Source organism: Molothrus aeneus, chromosome 15, assembly GCF_037042795.1.
Source record: "Molothrus aeneus isolate 106 chromosome 15, BPBGC_Maene_1.0, whole genome shotgun sequence".
NCBI classification, from domain to species: Eukaryota; Metazoa; Chordata; class Aves; order Passeriformes; family Icteridae; genus Molothrus; species Molothrus aeneus.
The window spans coordinates 3,902,513-3,921,316 of NC_089660.1; the positions used below are offsets into that span (position 1 = coordinate 3,902,513).

Below are 18,804 nucleotides of genomic sequence, written 5' to 3' on the forward strand. Positions count from 1 at the left end.
CTTCCCTCAGTGTGATTTGCTGCCAGTGTTGTATTAGCAAAAAGGAGGAGGGAAAAAAAGTCATTTTTCCAGTGTACATACAGTAATAGAGGTGTTTGTATGGCAGTTGTGAGTGGCGTAATCTTGGTTGTTAGACAGCTTTAAGTGGGATTTGAAACAGGCAAAGATGCCAAAATAAATAGCAACGAGATAGATGGACTATTAGGCACAGCTTGTTTGAATTGCTGTGTTCAGGAAGAATTTACCTGGTTTGTGATGCACTGGCAGTACTAAATGAGAGGAAAAAAGGAGTTTTGCCCTGGTGGGTTATGCCACCAAGGAATGAGCCAGCACCAGATTTCAAGCGTTGCACCAGACAAAACTTTTGGAGCAGCTGCATCTGCTCTGTGCTTCCTTGGCTGTTGGGCTTGGGCTTCACCTGTTCTCCATGGGGAGAGGGTTTGGCACTCTGCTCTGAGCCTGGAGTCCAGCCAGGTGCTCATCTGCCCATCCCTGGAGCAACAGAATCCCAAGGGTTGCTCATGACACTTTTATCTTCGCTTGGTTGATCTTGATGTTTTTCTAGAGCCAGGACCTTTGTCCTGATTTTTTGGTCATTTTAATCCACAGCTGGTGTAGTTACCCACTCACCCTCCAGCCCCAGCCTGGGCTGCCACAGTCCCAGTCTCACAGGGGACCTGCTCATTCCCAGGCTGGTGTTTGGTGCTTGGGTCCCTGGGGCTGAGGTGCCCTTCACACCTCCCAGGCCTGCAGATAAACCATGCAGGCAGCTTTTACCAACAGCATCACATTTCTCACTTGGAGTCCCAGTGTGAACCCTGGTGATAGGACATGGGGCTGTGGGAGAGGGGCCACAGCAAAGCAGGCAGTCAGAAAAGGTGATGCATGGGAGGACACGTGTTCTGCCAGTGGAGAGCAATATTTTGTATTCCAGCCAAAAGTGGCTCATCTTCATGCCTCTTCTGGAAACAGAAGCCTCTTTCCTATCTCCAGCAATGACCTCTGCACATGTGACATTCAACAGAAAAAACTATAATTGCATCAACTAATGATTTCCAGAACAAGAGCTTTCCCAAGGCTATGTAAAAATGGCTGGTGTTTGTCAGCACCGGCTACACAAAGAAAACAGAAGTATCAGGGCCAGCTGGTTTGCATATTTTTAAGTCAATCTGCTGCTGGTAAAGCTCTAATTGACCAACCTCTGACTTGGGAGCCCTGGCTGTGTGAGGCAGGTGCCTCTTTACAGCCATTGCTTGCCTCAACTTCCACCAGTCCACTGGAGGGGTTTCCTCTCATACTCTTTTTTATTTCTAATTTTATTTTTGCCCATGTAATTACTTGTTTGCTTAATTCCTAAAGAGAAAAGAAGCAAACTCAAGCAACTTGGCTGAAAAGACAGATGAAGAGCTGCTTCTATACAGGAGACCATTAGGAATTAATTTCTGACAGTCTTAGCTTGGTGCAGTCCAGACTTCATTAGAGCATTTGCAAAACTCCTCCTGGCAGTCAGGCACGCAGTGGAATAATTTGTATCTCCCTATAGATTTTACTGGGATCTGCCTCTGGGTTTGGCTGGTCTCATTTAGGAATGTTTGTGTTGTTTGCTGCTGCACAGAGGGGACTCTTTGTACTGCCTTTTGCATAACAGAGCTGTGTGTGCATTCAGCAGGGCACGCAGGAGCCCACTGGCCGAGGAGGTGATGTGTCCTTGCCCTGGTTTGCAGGATGGATGGAGAAGCAGAGTGAGAAGATGACAGGACACTGCTCATGGCCATGAAAAGATCTCAGCTCTGTGCTTGTGTTTCTAGTGTAAACAAAAGGGTCCTGGTCACAGAGGTGAATGGGTGGAGCTGGGCATGCACCCATCCTTCCCTAAAACAGGTTGGGCACCCTCCCCCTGGACAGGCACACCTGCCTTGTGTGTGTGGTGTGGTGCTGCAGCTCCTGAAGGACACTCAGAATTATGTGAGGTTTTCAAACCTTGATCAGCCAAATCAATAAAAAACCTGAAACCAGCCTGCAGTGCCTTTGGAGGGGTGGGAACTACCTGCAGGAACACTCGTTCTAGCTTTGATAAATACAACAAAAAATATCCAGAGCACAACATGTCTCTTGGGATGGAGAGGGTGGACAACTTATCTGATAAGCTGCTGGAAATGTGAATTTTGGCCTGGGTGCAAGCTGTGGTTGTTAACCCTTTCAGGCACCTGTGTGGTACTAGACATGGCATCAGTGTCACTTATGTGCACATAATTATGTGTAGCAACTTCTTTCACATAGTTTGAGGCAATGAAATGACTATAATTAGGCTGCCATATATGACATAAAGATAAAATAAGTTCCCCAAACATGGAACACATTAAGCCAGAACCTTAGAACTAAGGAAAGTTTAAAGAATTTAAACATTTTTAATGTGTTTTATGAAAACCAGAGGCCTGGTAGCAGTGTCCCTTCCCAAGTGTGGTGTGACTCCCCAAGCCCCACAGATGACTTGCAGGGGTGCTGGGGCTCCAGATGTCCCCTCCTGTTGTTCCCTCCCTTTGTAGTGATGCTGCAGCAGCCACACATCCCTGTGGGAAGCTGGCCCTGCTAAAAAAGTCAGACAACTCTTGCTGAGATTTTTTTTTTTTTTTTTTTTTTGGTAGAGAAAGAAGAAAAGAGGAGCCACCAAGGATCGGGACAGTGCCTGTGGGGTGGTGTGGGAGCCACAAAGAGAAGGAAACCAGAGGCCCCTGCAGCAGCAGAGCCCAGCTGGCCCCTCTCCCTCCCGTGGAGCTCCACAGGAGCTCTGATCCACGTGTGGCAGCCAGCCCAGCCTTTGGCAAGCCAGGACTGCTGTGCTGGGGTTATTAGCAGGTTCCCATAGCACTGCCCTCCCCAGGCATCCTCTCCTCCCTGACCGGCCTGTGAGAGGCTGCTGGGGATTTACCAGGAGCTCCGTTCCTATTTCAGCTCCCAGGCTCCCAGTGCAAACACCAACGTGAATCTTTCAGTAAACAGGCAGGCACTGGAGGGGAGGGAAGGATTAAAAACTCCGAATAATGACTGAAATGTCAGACATTTATTATTAAGTCGGTCCTGATGTTGACAGCTGAACATTCAATATTAAAAGCATCCTTGATCATAAAAGCCAAAGGCAAACCTGATTCTTAAATATCCCAGTTGTTCTTTTTTGACCTAGTTTTTGATGTCTTAAGGAGGAAATAAAATTTTGGAAAATATTTACAGACATGAGAAACGCAGGATTTCATCACGGCTGGCGACTTCACGGATCTGCCTGGGGCAAGGACAGCAATTAAAGAGCAGGAGGGCAAACAAGTCTCACATTTCCCTTTGCAGAGGCATTGTCACTCTGGGAAGCTGCAGCGTGCATGTTAGGGCTGCAAGAGCAAGAAGTCACCAAGTCTCAGCGTGAGGCTTAGAGGGGCTCCGGTGGCTTTCAGGATGTTAAAGGAGTGGTTATGAGCGAGGCTGAGGTTTGACAGGCTTTGCCAGGAGCTATAAAGGTGGAATGATCAGTGTTGTGTTGTGCGGCAGTGAAGCAGAAATGCCAAAGAGCTGCTCTGAATAATGCATGGTCTTTGTGGGTCAAAGTCTCCTATAAGAAGGCTGGTGGAAAAGGCTTGATGGAATTTACCCCAAGCATCACATTTTGGGTTTGGATTAGGGTAAGAACAGAAGGCAGCAGCAGTAGGAACAAGGAGAAGGAGAGAACATCTGACATAGCAGGAGATGGAAGGGAGGGAGAAAATTGTTTACTGAAGATTGAGGCAAAACAGGGTAAGTGTGGAGCTCTTGCAATATGTAAAAAGCTACTGAAAAAAGGAAGAAAATGTTTTTGTTTTTTTTTTTCCCTCTGTGTCTTTCTTGGTTAGGAGAAGATGGTCAGGAGCCAAACCAGAAAGACACAGATGCTGGGAAATGGTTTCTTGGGGAAGTTGTAGAAATTCCATTACTGGAAGCCTTCAAAAGAAAGTGGAAAAACACCTGACACAGCTTTGAGCTCCTTAGGCCCCTTCAAGCTTTATTTTTACTAATTGGTGATATTGCCCTGAAGCTAGAGAGATGGCACAGCTGTTGATGGCTTTTTGGAAGGGTTCAGCTCCAGAGCTGCAGAGTCAGGCACTGCCAGAACCAGCTCTGAGCTGAGACCACAGCCCTTGGTGCCTGAGTGCTGGGGAGAGAATGGAGGCTGTGAACAGAGAAAAGCACCTCTGGGTATTTAATTAGGATCCTTGTACCTTGTGGAAACACACCAGACACTTCACCAGTTTTCCCATGGCACAGACAGATTTTTCTGAGGTGCAGGAGGCGTGGCAGAATGTGATGAGCTCTCCAGCCCAGCTGACATGGTCCAGATGTGGTCACACAGAGGGGCTGTGACCCTGCCAGGGCAGGTAATTCCTGCCTGGCTCTGCCAATGGGGATGTGATGCCCCCAAATCCTTGGCCACGACCTTAAACTGTGGAGGGGGTGGCCAGGCCCTCAGATCCCCCAGCAGAACTCCCAAACTGCCTCATTTTGTGCTGCACATGGGGGAGCTGGGAGGATCTGAGGGGTTGGCATCTGTTTTGTGGCACTTCACATCTCCACATGCCTCTCATGGTCATGGTGCCCCGGGGAGCTGCACAACTCTGTTCTCTTGATGAAGGACATATTGTGCTGGAATCACAGTGCGTGGCTGGATGGACCTTTGGGGCTAAACCAGCCATTCCTATGTACTCATTTAAATTTCATTGATTTTTCTAAAGAATTATTTCTCCCTCGATGGTTTAGAAATAAAACCTCTTGCCCTGACTGGCTCAACAACCCCATGATTTCTATCTATTGACAAGGTGGTTTTCACACTGTCTCAACAGAGGCAAGCTATTCTTCAACATGCTCGATCAGAGGAAGAGAAAATTACATTTTATGTGCCTCCTGCCGCTTCCTGTTACATCTCCCTCCCCTCCTGGATTTCCAGTGGCAGGTGTTTGTGCAGGATCCCATCTACAGGCTGGGAGTGAGTTACTCAGCACCAGGTTTTCACAGGAATATCTCCTCTCAAGGTGGGCAATGCCCAATTAGGCACATTGCCAGGCTACAAGTTTGCAGTGATATTTTTAATATTCCTCTGAGGTTCCTTTTTGGTCTCTGGCCTTATCTTTGCTGGAGAAAAACAGCTTGTGTGGCTACTCCTTGTGGCCCTGTCTGATTTGTGACTTATTTCTCATGGTGCAGCCAAATGTGTGCGAGGCCAGCGGGGACACAGAGAGGCACTGACCCTTCTGTGCAGAGCACACCTGGCAGGCTGGTGACCTGGAGTCCAGGGCTTGCTTGAAGGCTTCTCCAAACTCAAACCCTTCCAAAGCAGCAGCAGAGAGGGAGTGTGGAAGGTGGTGCAGTGACCCTGCAGGTTTGCTGGGTTACCTGGGGAAAATGTGACAGAGGTGCTGTTTTCCAGTTTCCACTTTGGTGAGGACCTTTCTGGCCATTGTATACACAGTTAGGGGTTTGGATGAGGAAGCCTTCATGGCTTTCAGAATTGCAGCCACACGGTTTCCAGCTGCAACCCTTAGAGACCCAGATCTAGAGCTCATTTCCTTTGCTTCGATTTCAGTGGGGGTCATCCCACCAGTGTTTTGCACAATCAAGCAAGAATCATGGGCTTGAAATAGGCACAAAATCCCGAAAGTGATGAACTGTGGCTCATGAAGGCTCTGCACACCACGCCCCAATGAACAGGAACGTGTTTTTATGGGAAAGTGCTCCTTTCCCATGTGGGGAATGGTTACTGAGGGTGACTTTGCTCTCATGGGCCTTATTTCCAAGAGTGGCAGTTTAACTACACAACTTTAAATATATGTTTCCTTGTCCAGATGTCCTATTTAGGCCAAACCCTTCACTTTGCCTGTAAGAAAGCTGGAAAAGCCTGGACCTGCCTTTGAAGTCGATTAGCTGCCTCTAGGGCAGGATTTGTCTTTAAAAGGAGTTGGATCAGGATAGGCACATATCAGTGCTACAACCAGAAGAAGTTTGCCTGCCCCAGTGCCTAAAGAGGTGAATAGAACTTTTCTTAATAGCTTTTTGGGAAGTCATTTGTAACTGGATAGTCCCTTTCCTTTGCCAAGAGGTTGGGGTTATTTGTGGCTCTGAACTCAAAAGCAGAAACAATGATGCACTCGTTATGACCAAATCAATGTATGCTTATTATTTCAGTTTTTTCTCAGAAATACCTTGGCCTTGAACTCTATCTTGGTTTATATGCTCTACTTGTCTCTCTCATACTGCCAGGCAAACTGGAGAGCTCAGGCATGACAGTGATTGTTTCTGAGCACCAGAATTAGGAGATCCTGTTGAATGGGAGAAGCTGAGCTCAGAGCACTGGAGATGTCAGTGGCTGGAGGGTAGAACTCTGGGGTTCTGTCCCGTGCTGGTTTGATTTGGTTTGATTTAAGAGGCTGAAGCTGAGTCTGCATGGTTCCTGGAACTTCCCAGCAGGAAGGATGTGTGTGCTGTTCCCTAGAACAGCCCCTCCACGCTGGCAGGGCAAGACCTCTCCTCCCCTCTTGCAGTGTGTGGGCTCTGCTGTCAGGTGGAGGAGAGCAGCTCCTGGTGCAGATGTTTTCCTGTGTTGCCCTGGCTGGTGTTGCTGTGGGTGCAGTGTCCTGAACCAGCCAGGAACGCCAGCAGAGGCCACCACCAGAGAGTCACCACCTATAGCTCTGTCCCCTTGGAAATGTGCACTGAACAATCCCTTTGGTTACCCAACTCCTGTGTGCTTGTGACCAGCAGTGAGGTGAGCAAAGAGAGAACTCCTGCCCAAGCCCTGGGGCAGCCAGAAACATTTCCAGCCCAGCAGCAGCTGCAGCAGGGCTGGTGCAGCTCCCTGTGGTGCCCTGCTGGGGCTGGATCCAGAGCTCTGCCAAATCCACAGGTCCTGGCACACTGAGTCAGGCACCTGTGCCATCTCCCTGCCATGTGCAATAACTCATTCCCTGCCTTTGGACACTCCCAGCACATGGCCATCAGTGCAAGGGCTGTGGGACACCTTTCTCTGCCCCAGCCATGCCTTGCTTCAGTCCTGCCTTGGCTCTTTCACCACCGTGTTTCAGCCTCTGCTGTGCCCAACTTGAGGCATCTTGGCCTCTGCTTTCAGGTCCTGGAATCCTGCCTCTGGCGTCAAACACCATCTGAGGGCATTAGTGGGGGGACAGAGCCCCAGGGCATGGCATAGGGCATGTAGAGAGGCTGCTGCCTTCCCTCTCTGTATGGATAATGGCTTCAGAAAAGAGGGCTGATGGGGGGTCACTGATTAATGCATCAGATCTCAGTCCATGAGAGTGATGCCACCTGCAAGCTGGACACTTACACTGACCTAATGCCTTTGTGGCTTCAAGCCACATTGTACCATCTGCCAGCAAAGGAGAGCTTCCCAGCACCCCACCACGCAGGTGTGGGGGTGGATCACCACCTAAATCCATGCCAAGGTGTGCCAGGAAGGATCCAGCCTTCTCTCAGAGGCCAGTGGCCCGTTTGGGTTAAACCTCACACGCGATTTTCTATTTGTGGCGCCCTTTTGCAGCAAGAAAAGCGCTGAAGTTATTGGAAAAAGTCTGCAATCCAGCCCTGCTGAGCCGTGCCACAACAACAGGTTATTGTTCTGGCACAGGTGAAGGGCAGGACCTTTTCCTGGGAGTTTTCCAGGAGCTGTGCTGCTTGGCTGGAAGGAAGCAGAACTGCTCAGCTCTGAATGCACCTGCCGTGCTAACGCCAACCGCAGCACCAGGAGGTCTCCAACAGCCTGCAGAGCCCAAGGAATCCAGCTCCACGTGCCAGCACCATGCAGAGCTGCCACTTCCAGCCCCTCCTGTCCTTGCTCTAAGTGGAGTGTGCCTGATGAAAGAAAAAGGCCAGAAAAAGTAGTGTTGAAACATTGGCAGGGCTGCTTTGCTGTCTGCGGAACACTTTGGATGCTCCTGACTCCTGGAAGCTCCTGTCTTTTGGTAGGGAGAAATGCAAACTATTGCTGTCATCTGACTTCTCTGTAACAGCTCAGAGACATTAGAAAGCAAAAGCTGAGATCTCACTTCAAATGGGCAGCAGCAGTTGTGGCTATTTGTGCCTGTCTGTGGTTATCAGGGTGGTTTCAGCCCCCCTCTGAGAAGTGTCCACTCCCTTATTTAGTCATGATCCCACTCCAGCCCCACCAAGCCCTGGGGACAGCCCCTCTGTGTCAGTGCAGAGCCATTTCCAGCTCATTCCCATACATTTGCCAAGGACAGCTTTTCCCTACGTAGCCCGAGCTGTGGTTCAGATGAAAGGAAATGTGCAGTTTAAAAGCCTCCTTCCATTTCAGTCAGACTTTCCCTTTGCAGAGTATTAACAGTGTCATTTCCCACTCGGGTGGAACCAATTGGTATTTCCCTCCCTGGCCTCCAGCTTGGCAGCGTGACCCTCTGCCACAGTAGTGCTGCTGTGCTGGGCTGGCAGCTGCCTCTCCACCATGACAAAACTGTTTGCATTTGCTGCCACTCCTGACATCTCTCGTCGAGGCTGTCACAACAGCAGCAGCTGAAGTGGCTCTGTACCCATCAAGGAGAGCAGGCTCTGGATCTGTGCCCTGCTCTGGGCACTGGGACACCTCTGTCTGCATCCTTTGCCAAAGGCCAGATCTGGGAGGTGGCACACAGCACACAGGAGCCTTTCCAGCAGCAGATGTGTTCCCATGGGCTGTCTGCAAAGGGGAGCTCTCCTTGCCAGCCCCAACAAAATGAGTTTAATTCAGCTCCCCCAAAACAAGTCTCCTAGAACTGATCATGCCTCATGGAAAGTGCCCTCCAGCAGCTGCAGCAAGTCTGAGGAAAGCTCTGCTTATTTCCAGACTGGAAAAACAAATCTGATGTGGAAAATATGGCTAAAATAGAAGCCTTCTTATCAGGGGAATGTTGGGGAAGGCTGCAGTGGGCAAAAGTGGTACCAAAGCTGACTCTTCCAAGCAGGCCTGGACACAAGAATGTTTTGCAACTACCAAAAATTCAGGGCTGCTTCTCAGCTTGGGTCTTGCATTTCACTGGAGTCCCTCAGTCCAGTTCTAAACCTGAATTCACAGTATGCTGCCATGACATCATGAAGTCAAATGCCACTGGCAGTGGAAATAGATACTGCCTCCCAGGTGGGAGCTTCAGGAAAGTGTTCCAGAAGGTGGAGGGGGAAGGGCTTCCCAGGCTGAATTTTACAAGAATTTTTACTGGCAGAAAAGTCTCAATTTAAAGAAACATGTTTTCCTGATTTGAAAATGCTCCCCTGGGCCTTCTGTCCGTAGCTGTCTGGTTTATGTCACTCTTGTGACGCTCCTGAGGCTTGGCAGTACCCAGGGCTGCTTTGGAGGCACAGAGATACGACCCTGCTTTGAGAAGCTTCCACCCAAACAGCAAATCCTGGTGAAGGATGGCAGCAGAGATGCCCCTGGATGGCAGGAGGAGGGAGATGAAGGGAAGCATTGCCAGCTTCCAAACCACCTGCTCCTCCCGAGGATGTGCTGGTGCTCCCAGGGCAGGCAGGCTGGGGCTGGGCCCTGGGGGTGTCCTGCTTCCTGCAGAGCCCTGGCTGCCTCAAGCACTGAAGTTATTTTGGGAATTTACCCCTTTGTCACTAAATTACTTGTTATTGCAAGCAGTGTGGCACTGGGGCAGGAATTGGGGGACTGGGGCAGGAATTGCGGCACTGGGGCAGGAATTGAGGCACTGGGGCAGGAATTGGGGGACTAGGGCAGGAATTGGGGGACTGGGGCAGGAATTGTGGCACTGGGGCAGGAATTGAGGCACTGGGGCAGGAATTGTGGGCCTGGGGCAGGAATTGTGGCACTGGGGCAGGAATTGTGGGCCTGGGGCAGGAATTGCAGCACTGGGGCAGGAACTGGGGGACTGGGGCAGGAATTGCAGCAATGGAGCAGGAATTGGGGGGCTGGGGCAGGACTTGTGGGGCTGGGGCAGGAATTGTGTTGCTCTCTGCCTGAGCTTCCTCAGGGCAGTAAATGCTGATCCCTTTGTACCATCCTTAGGGATTCTCCTCACCCACCCTGTGCTCTTGCCCTTTCCATTTTTTGCCCTGGCTGTGCTCTCTGGGAGCAGCCAGAAAGGAAGGAGGAGGGAGGTGGATGGCTGAGCCCTTCCCCTGATTTGGCAAATCCTGTTTTTCCCTCGCTGCACCATTCAAAACGTGTTCAGGGCTCCAAGCACATGGCCAGAAGCACTGCCCTGGGAAGGAGCCCGAAGAGCTGCAGCGATTTAGACAAAGAAACCAAGAACTGAAGCCATTGCTCCTGTCACTGTCCATTTTGTTTGTCCCTGCCAGCTCACCAGCACTGGAAGCAGCATCATGGAGACACAGGGAAGAAAGCTGGTGTCTCAGAAAAGTCAGACTTGCTGCTGGCAGGACAGCTCCAGGCTCTGCTGGGGATCAGATGGCAGAGGAGCGGCTTGGATGAAGCATTCCCTTCCTCTGCTTCAGGGAAAAACTCTTATGGGGGCAGAAGACTGGCTTTTGAGGATGAGTCTAAACTTTGCACCTGCACTCAGATTTGCCCTTGTTCAAGCCAAAATTGAAATATGAACAGGAACCATTCCCTCCTGGAAAGTTGCCACTGGTTCTGCCTGATGTGCCCCTGCTGTGCAGAACAACAGAGTGGCCCCTGGCCTGCTGCCTCCCATAATCTGCAGGCTGATATGGACCTTGCTGTGAAACGGATGTGGCTGACATTTAGCAGGAATGCCAGTTCTCATCAGAACAGTGCCTGGGGAGATGCAGGCTGTGCTCAGCCGTGCAAGCTGACGAGACCTGCTGCTCTGCAGGCTCGGTCAGCACCTCACTTCATCAAAGAAACGCTCCTGGCTAACACTGGGTGATGTTTCCCAGAAATGGCATGGGCAGGAAAGATGTTTTGCTTGGCATAAACTGCCCTCAGTGCACATTTCAGTGTTCTGCTGGGCAGAAAGAATCAACTGGGATGAGTTTGGGGCTAAGGTGGGTTTAGCCACGCCAAAGAATCCAAGAGCAGTGAAAGAAGTGTAGGGAGGATCAGCCTCCCCTCCTGCCAGCCTCGCTGGCAGAGACCTCCCTGGATAAAAGCTATGCTCCATTTCTTATGATGCAGCAGAATCAGCAATATCCCAGCTGTGGGAAGCATCCTTCCAGGATCCCCTGTGTGCAAAGATGTCAAGGCAATTCACAGTCCCGAGCCTATTTGGGACTACCACCTTTAGTGCATTAATTTTACATGTGGGCAAAGTGAGTCGTTTTTCATCTCTCCCTTGACTGCAGACACTCTTTGGCAGATCTGAGAAGAGGAGCCTGTGCTTCCCCCCCTCCAGCTGCATCTGGCCGCATTTGAAATCTGAAATGAGCACTGGAGCTCTCTCAGATGGATCATGCTTTTTAAAAATATTTTTTGGTGTTTGTTTCAGCCACTTCATAAAGAAAACTCATCTTTCTACCCACGATGAGGTCCAAGATTTCCTAAGAACAAAGTGCTGGGTTTGCCCCAAATACCAACATTTACAGCAGGGCTGTGAATCATCGGGAACCCCACGAGGGTTTGATCCCCAACTCCAAATGTTTCATCCCAGGCTGTTTTGGGCTGACTCACGAGAGCCCTTTGGCACAAGCAGGGAGTGCCCAGCTCTCCGGGGAGCAGCTGGCAGTGCTGTGACACGGACCCATCCCTCCAGCGCAGGGCCCACCCGCCGGGGCCGCTCTTGTCCGAGCATCCCCCAAAACTGCCAGCGGGTCCCGGGAGGGTGACAGGGACGTGGCGAGGCCTCGGCCACCGCAGCTCAGCGGCTCCCAGGCTCCGGGCAGGGCTGGCAGGGCCAGCACCGCCCGCCCGCCCCCTGCGCGCCCGCGGGGCCGGCGCCGCTCCCCGCCCGGCCGGCCGCGCATCCCTCGCGCCTCCGCCAGCTGCGGGCTCCAGCTGCGGGCTCCAGCTGCGGGATCCAGCTGCGGGCTCGGCTCCGACTGTGGCCCCGGCTGCGGCGGAGCAACAGCGGCCTCCAGTGCCGAAAGCGCCGCCCGCGCTCCATCCCTCACCCGCTCCCCATCCCGGCCCCGCACTCCGCGTCCCGGACCCGCGTTGATCCCGGATCCGTGCCCTATCCCGGCCCCGCGCTGATCCCGGCCCCGCTCCCCATCCCGGCCCCGCGCTGATCCCGGCCCCGCTCCCCATCCCGGCCCCGCGCTGATCCCGGCCCCGCTCCCCATCCCGGCCCCGCGCTCCGTGTCCCACTCGCGCCGCGGAGCCACGGAATGGCCGGGCTGGGAGAATTGGAGAGCATCTGGTCCAAGCCCCCTGCCGTGGGGAGGGACATCTTCAACGAGACCAGGTTGCTCAGAACTCCCTCCAGCCTGATCCTGAGGGTTTCCGGGGATGGGGTATCCACAACTTCTCTGGGCAGCCTATTCCACTTTCTCACCACCTTCATAGTAAAAATCTTCTTCCTCATATTTAACCTAACCCTGCCCTCTGTCAGTTTGAAGCCATACACCCTTGTCCCATCACTCCAAACCCCTGTAAAAAGTCTCTCTTGGTGCCCCTTTAGGCACTGGAATGGGCTCTAAAGTCTCCCAGGAGTTCTCTCTTCTCCAGGCTGAACATTCCCAGCTCTCTCAGCCTGTCTCTGTAGCAGAGGTGATCCAACCCTTGGAGTGTCTTTGTGGCCTCCTCTGGACCTGCTCCGACAGGCCCGAGTTTTTCTCATGTTGGGGACCCCAGAGCTGTGCAGCACTGCAGGAGGGTCTCATCAGAGCACAGGGGCTGAGTCCCCCCCCGTCGCCCTGCTGCCCACACTGCTCTGGATGCAGCCCAGGACAATGCTGGTGTCCAGGTTGTGAGTGCACACTGCTGGCTCGTGTCCAGCTTCTCATCCACCAGCACTTTCATTCAAGTCCTTCTTGGAAAGGCATCTCCCATCCTGCCAGCCCACAGCCCCCAGCAGCAAAGCTCACCAAGGCCAGTAGAGGGGAAAAAAAAATTCAGAATTTTGCCTGGGAAAATGGAATCTTTTTGGTTTTCTGAGGCACTGAGTAGCTGTGACCTGCAGGACAAGCATGAGGCTGGTGACTCTTGGTGCACAGGGACCGTGTCATGGGCCACTGGCATATGGACAAGGCTGGAGATGGGTCAGCATGGAGATGACTTGTTGGGTTCTTTCTTGTGCTAAAGGCTCTGGAGCAAGGGCTTTAGTGCCCTGTATTTAGCAAATGCAATTGCAGGTCATGAGAATGCTAAAAATCTATGGCTCAAACACTGGAAATCTAGGAAAGGAAAACAAAATTCTTGATGCAAAAAAGAGCCTCCCTGTTCTGCCAGAGCCTGGCTCTCTCTTTGGGCACATCCCAGCCTCCTCCCCGGGGCTCTGCCAGTAATTTGCTCACAGCTCCTTACAGGCATCACCAGAACAAACCACATTTTCCAGGAAGGTGCTCTAAGTGTTGGGGAAAGGGGACTGCTGTGTGTGTAAGAAATCCCAGCACAAGACGTGGCGATGCTTCCGTTTTATTGGGGTTTGATGGGTGAGGGGACAGCTTCATGCTCTGATCTCTCATCTCGGTTTAAGCCAAGTTATTGCGGGGAATTTGGCACATTCCTCTGTTCCTGATGCGCACGTGGTCGTTCCTTTGCCTGCAAGAGAGGTCAAAAATGTTGGGGGGCTGCCCTCGGGTCCCTGAGACACAGCAGAGCCTGGCTCAGAGGACAAAAGGCAGAAAGAAAGGAAAATACTGCTTAAATCATCATCTAAGTGTTATTCACAGCAAGCAAGGCCACATATTCTTGACAGGGAGTTCAGGGTTACCATGGACATGTGTTAATTAATTCCAATAAGCTCAAGAGTGCTTTCTGACACCTCCTGGCAGGATAATTCACCTCCGTGCTGCAGGACAGCACTGAGACACCTCCAATGCCTGTCTGACTGCAGACAATAAAGGTTATGATTTTGTTTTGTAGGGTTTTAGAAACAAAAGACTGCCACTGTGTCTCACTTGGGTTTTGCCTGCTCCCAGCCTCCCCTCCTGATTGCTTCTGCAGCAAAAGTGAGGAAAATATTAAAAAGGTACCTTTAAAAAACTATTTTCTTCTTTTTGCCCTATAGTGAACATAATTCCTATGAATTGTTCCATTCTCACAAGGAATCGTGATGTTCTCCTCTTTGGAAAGACAGATCCATTTCTCAGGTGTGCTAGAGAAATGCTGGTAAAATGATTTTCCTTCTGCAAAAAGCATTTTGCATGCTGGTCACAGTGAAGTGACCAATGGCGACAAGTGAGACGCGGCTGCCACAGGGACCCGCCAGATGCTCAGACATTCCCAGACTCTTTGCAGGCTTCCAGCTCTTGTCAGGCCAGTTGCACACACAGAACTGCAAGTGACACTCCATCCTGCCTCCTGGCCGAATTGTCCCCGTGGACCGAGGCTTTAGACATGAGGACACTCCGTTTATCTCTGCCCCAGGACATTTGGCACCAGGCAGCTCCAGAGTCCTGAATAAAGCTCCAGAGCCCAGATGGCCCTGGCCAAAGGGCTGTTCCTAACCTCAGAATTCCATCACTTGGGAACAGAACAGGGGGGCTGCAAGGCTCGGGGCTGTGACCCACAGGAGCAGCACATTTCCAGCTGCAGCTGCTCAGAGCTTGCACAAGAAGGAGTTTTGGGAGCTCTGGGAATTCAGTGCCTCTCAACACAAGGCAGATGCAGCACCAGCTTCTCATCCATCCCATCCCTCCTCTGACTCTTGCCCGGCTCTGAATCCGCCACCATCTCAGTCTTTCCCTTTCTTGTACCCCAATTTCCCATCTTGTGAGCTCCCATCCCCTGTGAAGCTGCTCTCTGCTCTGGGGAGATGGAGCATCCTGGATGCCCCTTTGCACAGCTGACTGTGGAGCCTTCCTCTCTCACTTTACCCTGCTCTTGGTCCATGGCCAAAGCCCTAATGATGTTGTGTCTGATGAACCTCCCACCCCCATCTGTTGCACAATACAGGGACAGCTGGTGCTGGGCTGCTGGCTTCCAGCAGGGTCATTACCACCCTGCCAGGCCGTGCTGGGTCATTAACTGTGGTGCCTTTGCTGAGGAGATCCCACTCAGCCTCTCTCTGCCTGACTGCATCATGCTCAGCCTTGAAAGGTGAACCAGCAAATGCTGCAGAATATGTGGCAGCAGCCTGGGTTAATGAAGCAAAGAGGGGACAACCCAATTGACAATATTTATCCAGGCTCTTTTTTTTTTTCCTGGTGATCTGGATTCTGTTCCTTGTTCCTGCAGAGTTAGCACGGAGGCAATGCTCCTGAAAGCAGAATTTGGCTCCACAAACCCACGCATCCAGAGACAGAAAAGCTGGACTTTGAGCTTCTGCTACATGATGGCAGATGGGCCTGTGAGCCTGATCACCAAAAATCCCTGCCTACACCAGGTGAAGTCAAGGGTGAAGCTCCCTTAGCCCTGCAGACTGGGGCATCTGGCTCCAGATAAGACTCAATCATCCCAAAAGAGATGTTTGAACCACTTAATAGCATTGGGTTGGAAGTAATTCCTTCACTTGTCTGACACAGAGTGCTTCCAATGTATAAATATATTTTAAATTACCTAGGGCCCAAGCCAGATGAAATGTATCAAGTCTTGCCAGAGACACCCTTAGCATTTGGACCTGGCCTTCTGCTAGAACAGTGCAATCTGGCACCAGCACAGATTAAATATAAAACTCATTCTTAAAAATACCCAGAGCAAATTGTGTCCTTTCATATGCAGAGAAGACGGAAAGCAGAGCTCAGCCATACATTTCTGGGGTGAAAAAACACAGTTTTTTCCCTCAGTCACCACACATCTGAGGTCATCTGGAAAAATATTCTTCAGCCCGTGTGCTAGATCTGGGCAGACTTGGAGGACTTTGCCATTTGTCTGAGGTCCTGGATGCCTGCCAGCTCTTGCTGCTGCTTGGCAGCTGCAGGTGTGGGGAGATTTTTGCTTGTGGGCAGCGTGTGTGCTGCGAGCCACACACAAATCCTCAGCTGGAGCCCACGTGCTCAGGGCAGCGGGAGCAGCAGCTGTGCAGGAGGCCAGACCCGTGCCAGATGTGCTGGGCTCACTGCCCAAGCTCCACCCAGCTGCATGCAGACAGCTTTCTTTCCAGGAAATCCCAGATATGTGTGGTAGCCCTCATCTGTGTGGCATTTAGACTCGCAGCAGTTCCAGATACTCACAGGTTGTGAAGGCACAGCAGGCACTCGTTGCTGTACAGGAGGTTATCCGTGCCACAGATGGGGTCAAACTCCCTTGTACACCCTCTTCCCAGGTTGAAATTCTCACAAGATGGCTGGAGGCACAAAAGGTTAATTTTGAAAATGTTAAGCCTGCTCTCAATTTACCAAAGGAGCTTTGCTTTCCCACAGAGGTTCACATTTTGTCCACCTTCATAACCCATCCTCAGAGCTCTGCTGTGGGCTCTCAGAAACCCTGGGACCATCTGCCACTGCGTCCCTTGGCCAGCTGAACTCCACCTGGCTGTGCTGCACACCCTCAGGAGTAACAGCCTCGAGTAAACACTGCTCCACTGCCTGAGCATGTTCCTCCCAGTTTTTATGCTCATGCCACAGCAATACCTGTCCTCACACTTGCAAGCCAGAGACTAAGGGGACTCCTGACTTTCTTGGCAGGTAACAGCAGTATTAGCTTTTTAGGAACTTTTCTTTCAGTGTTTGGGAGAAATGCAGTGGAAAACCAGTATCATCACTGGGATTTTGCTGTGGCACTGCAGGTGGAAGGGCACTGGCATTTTTGGGCTGTCAACCCATTGCTTCACTGTATTTAGCAGTGGTGGCTCCCCAGTGTTTGGGTTAGTGCTGTCTCACTTGTGCTATGTAAAAGAGGAAAATTTACCTCCGTTCCTCTGAAAGCAGCTGCATCCATCTCAGCATTTCCTAGAGAAAGAGGAGAGAGAGAGAGACAGAGAGAGAGGGAGAGAAGCCACCTTAGCACCCATCACTCAGGCTGGTTTCAAGGGGGACAGAATAAAGACAGTTTAGGCTGAGGACTACATGTCTTCACTCAAACACCTTTGTCCTAGAAAATAATTTCTTCCCTTGGATCGCCCACGTTTCTCAGCTGAATCCTTCCCTGCTGTGTCACCCTCCTTCCCTGGCAGAAACATGTAATGGTGCAAGGCCCTGCCAAGGCAAAGTGCACTTCTGGAGATGTTGCCTGCCAGCTGTCAGGGAGCTGAGGTGGCTTTTGTCCTGTCTTGCCACATGTTCATGAGTACCTGAGAAACTCCTGCTGACACTGGACAGGTGCTGCAGTAAATCCAGGGCGATTTTTCTGCTGTTATTCCATTTTTACCACAAGCAAGCAGAGCAAAAGACAAGTTGTTGGAAGTCTCTGCTAGAAGGAGGCCCTGAGGTCTCACATCAAAGCTGGTGGGATCAAGCCATGACTTTGGGCTTCCCCATGGAGAAGCTGAGCTGGCAGCTGGGATCACAAGGGCGGAACACGTGGTGGGTGTGTTTTGAAAAACAACCTGAAGTTTTTTTTGGCAAAAGATACAACTGAGAAGATGATCCTGGGTTTTTTTTATAAACCCAGAAGTCATCTACATGGAGGATTTATACTACATCAGAATTAACAACCAGCACTGCCCAGTGGCAGTGAAGCATTTTGGTGCTGAGGAGCTGGTAGCCACACTGTTCAATATTTCAATGGTTTTACTTTGGGCTAGCACTGGTCCAGATCCAGGAGCTGCAGCTCACTCCATGCTCAGTTCATCTGAAATGAGCCCAGATTTTGTGCTCAGACAGGCCTGCAATGTCAGCCTCTGTGCAGTAAACAGCATGACAGAGGACCTGCTTCAGAAGCACCCTCCTGTTTGGAATGAGCCCACTAAAGCAGGACCTGAGGAGCAGCAACAGCTCGTGTTCTCATCCCTCTGCACCATATGGGATTTTGAAAACACAGTTGGCTTAAACATTGGCTTTGGTCGTGAGAGCTGCATTTTCCCTTGCATAGATTCATTTCCTGTCTTCTTGGATTTGCTTTTTTAAAACCAGAATAGCACCTATTCACTCTGAAAGGATCACACTGTCCTAGAAATCACCAGTTACAGGACAAATCCTACCCCTGAAGAAAGAGCAGCAGGTCTGTTCACTTTTGGGAGCAAGTGCACCCTTTCAAAGCCTTTGTTTTGGGTTTGCTCACAGACAGATACAGGTTTAATGCACATTGGCCACTGCAGCATTCCCTGCCCAGGGCCACAGCAAGGTCCCAGCACCAGCTGGAATCTTCCCACACTCACCTTCCCATGTGGCAGACCTGGCAGTTTTAGCAAGGAGAGGAAATAGCTCCTAAGCAAAATGTTGGACTCACCTTGGTAGAAGAAGAGAGCCAGGGAGAGGAGCAGGAAAACACCAGCTACCTTCATGGTGGAGGTGATGTTCTACTGAGCACAGCAGAGAGAAACTGGGACACTCCTGGGTGTGTCAGAGATCCTGTCTCTGGCACTCTGCTGGGACATTTATACCTTTCCCCACTCCTGGCACCACACCACAGAGCCAGCTCCACCCTGCAGTGCTGTGGTGACAACATTCAGAGCATGGGGACAGCACCAGGTGGCACCTGGCTCATTGGAGGGCGCAAGGATGAAAGCTCTGCCAGGCCAATGGAGGAAATCATCCTTATCTGCAGCAAGGACTGGGGCCCTGTCCCAGGTGTGGGGGTCAGCCCTGGGTCTGCACTCCTGTGATAAAGCAACAAAGAGCCAAGATTGGAGAAAAGGGCAGGACAGC

The 18,804-nt window shown here is 51.2% G+C and overlaps 1 protein-coding gene across 1 annotated transcript; it reads right to left on the reverse strand.

Annotated features, from left to right (window-relative positions):
- Positions 1–13,587: 13,587 nt before the first annotated feature.
- LOC136563232 (pancreatic secretory trypsin inhibitor-like) lies at positions 13,588–18,440 on the reverse strand. The gene is made up of 4 exons (XM_066560471.1): positions 18,386–18,440; positions 16,907–16,947; positions 16,231–16,343; positions 13,588–13,657 (listed from the first exon to the last, which is right to left on the reverse strand). Exons 1-4 carry the CDS (start codon positions 18,438–18,440, stop codon positions 13,588–13,590), a joined length of 279 nt encoding a protein of 92 aa, XP_066416568.1.
- Between the last annotated feature and the right edge of the window lie 364 nt (positions 18,441–18,804).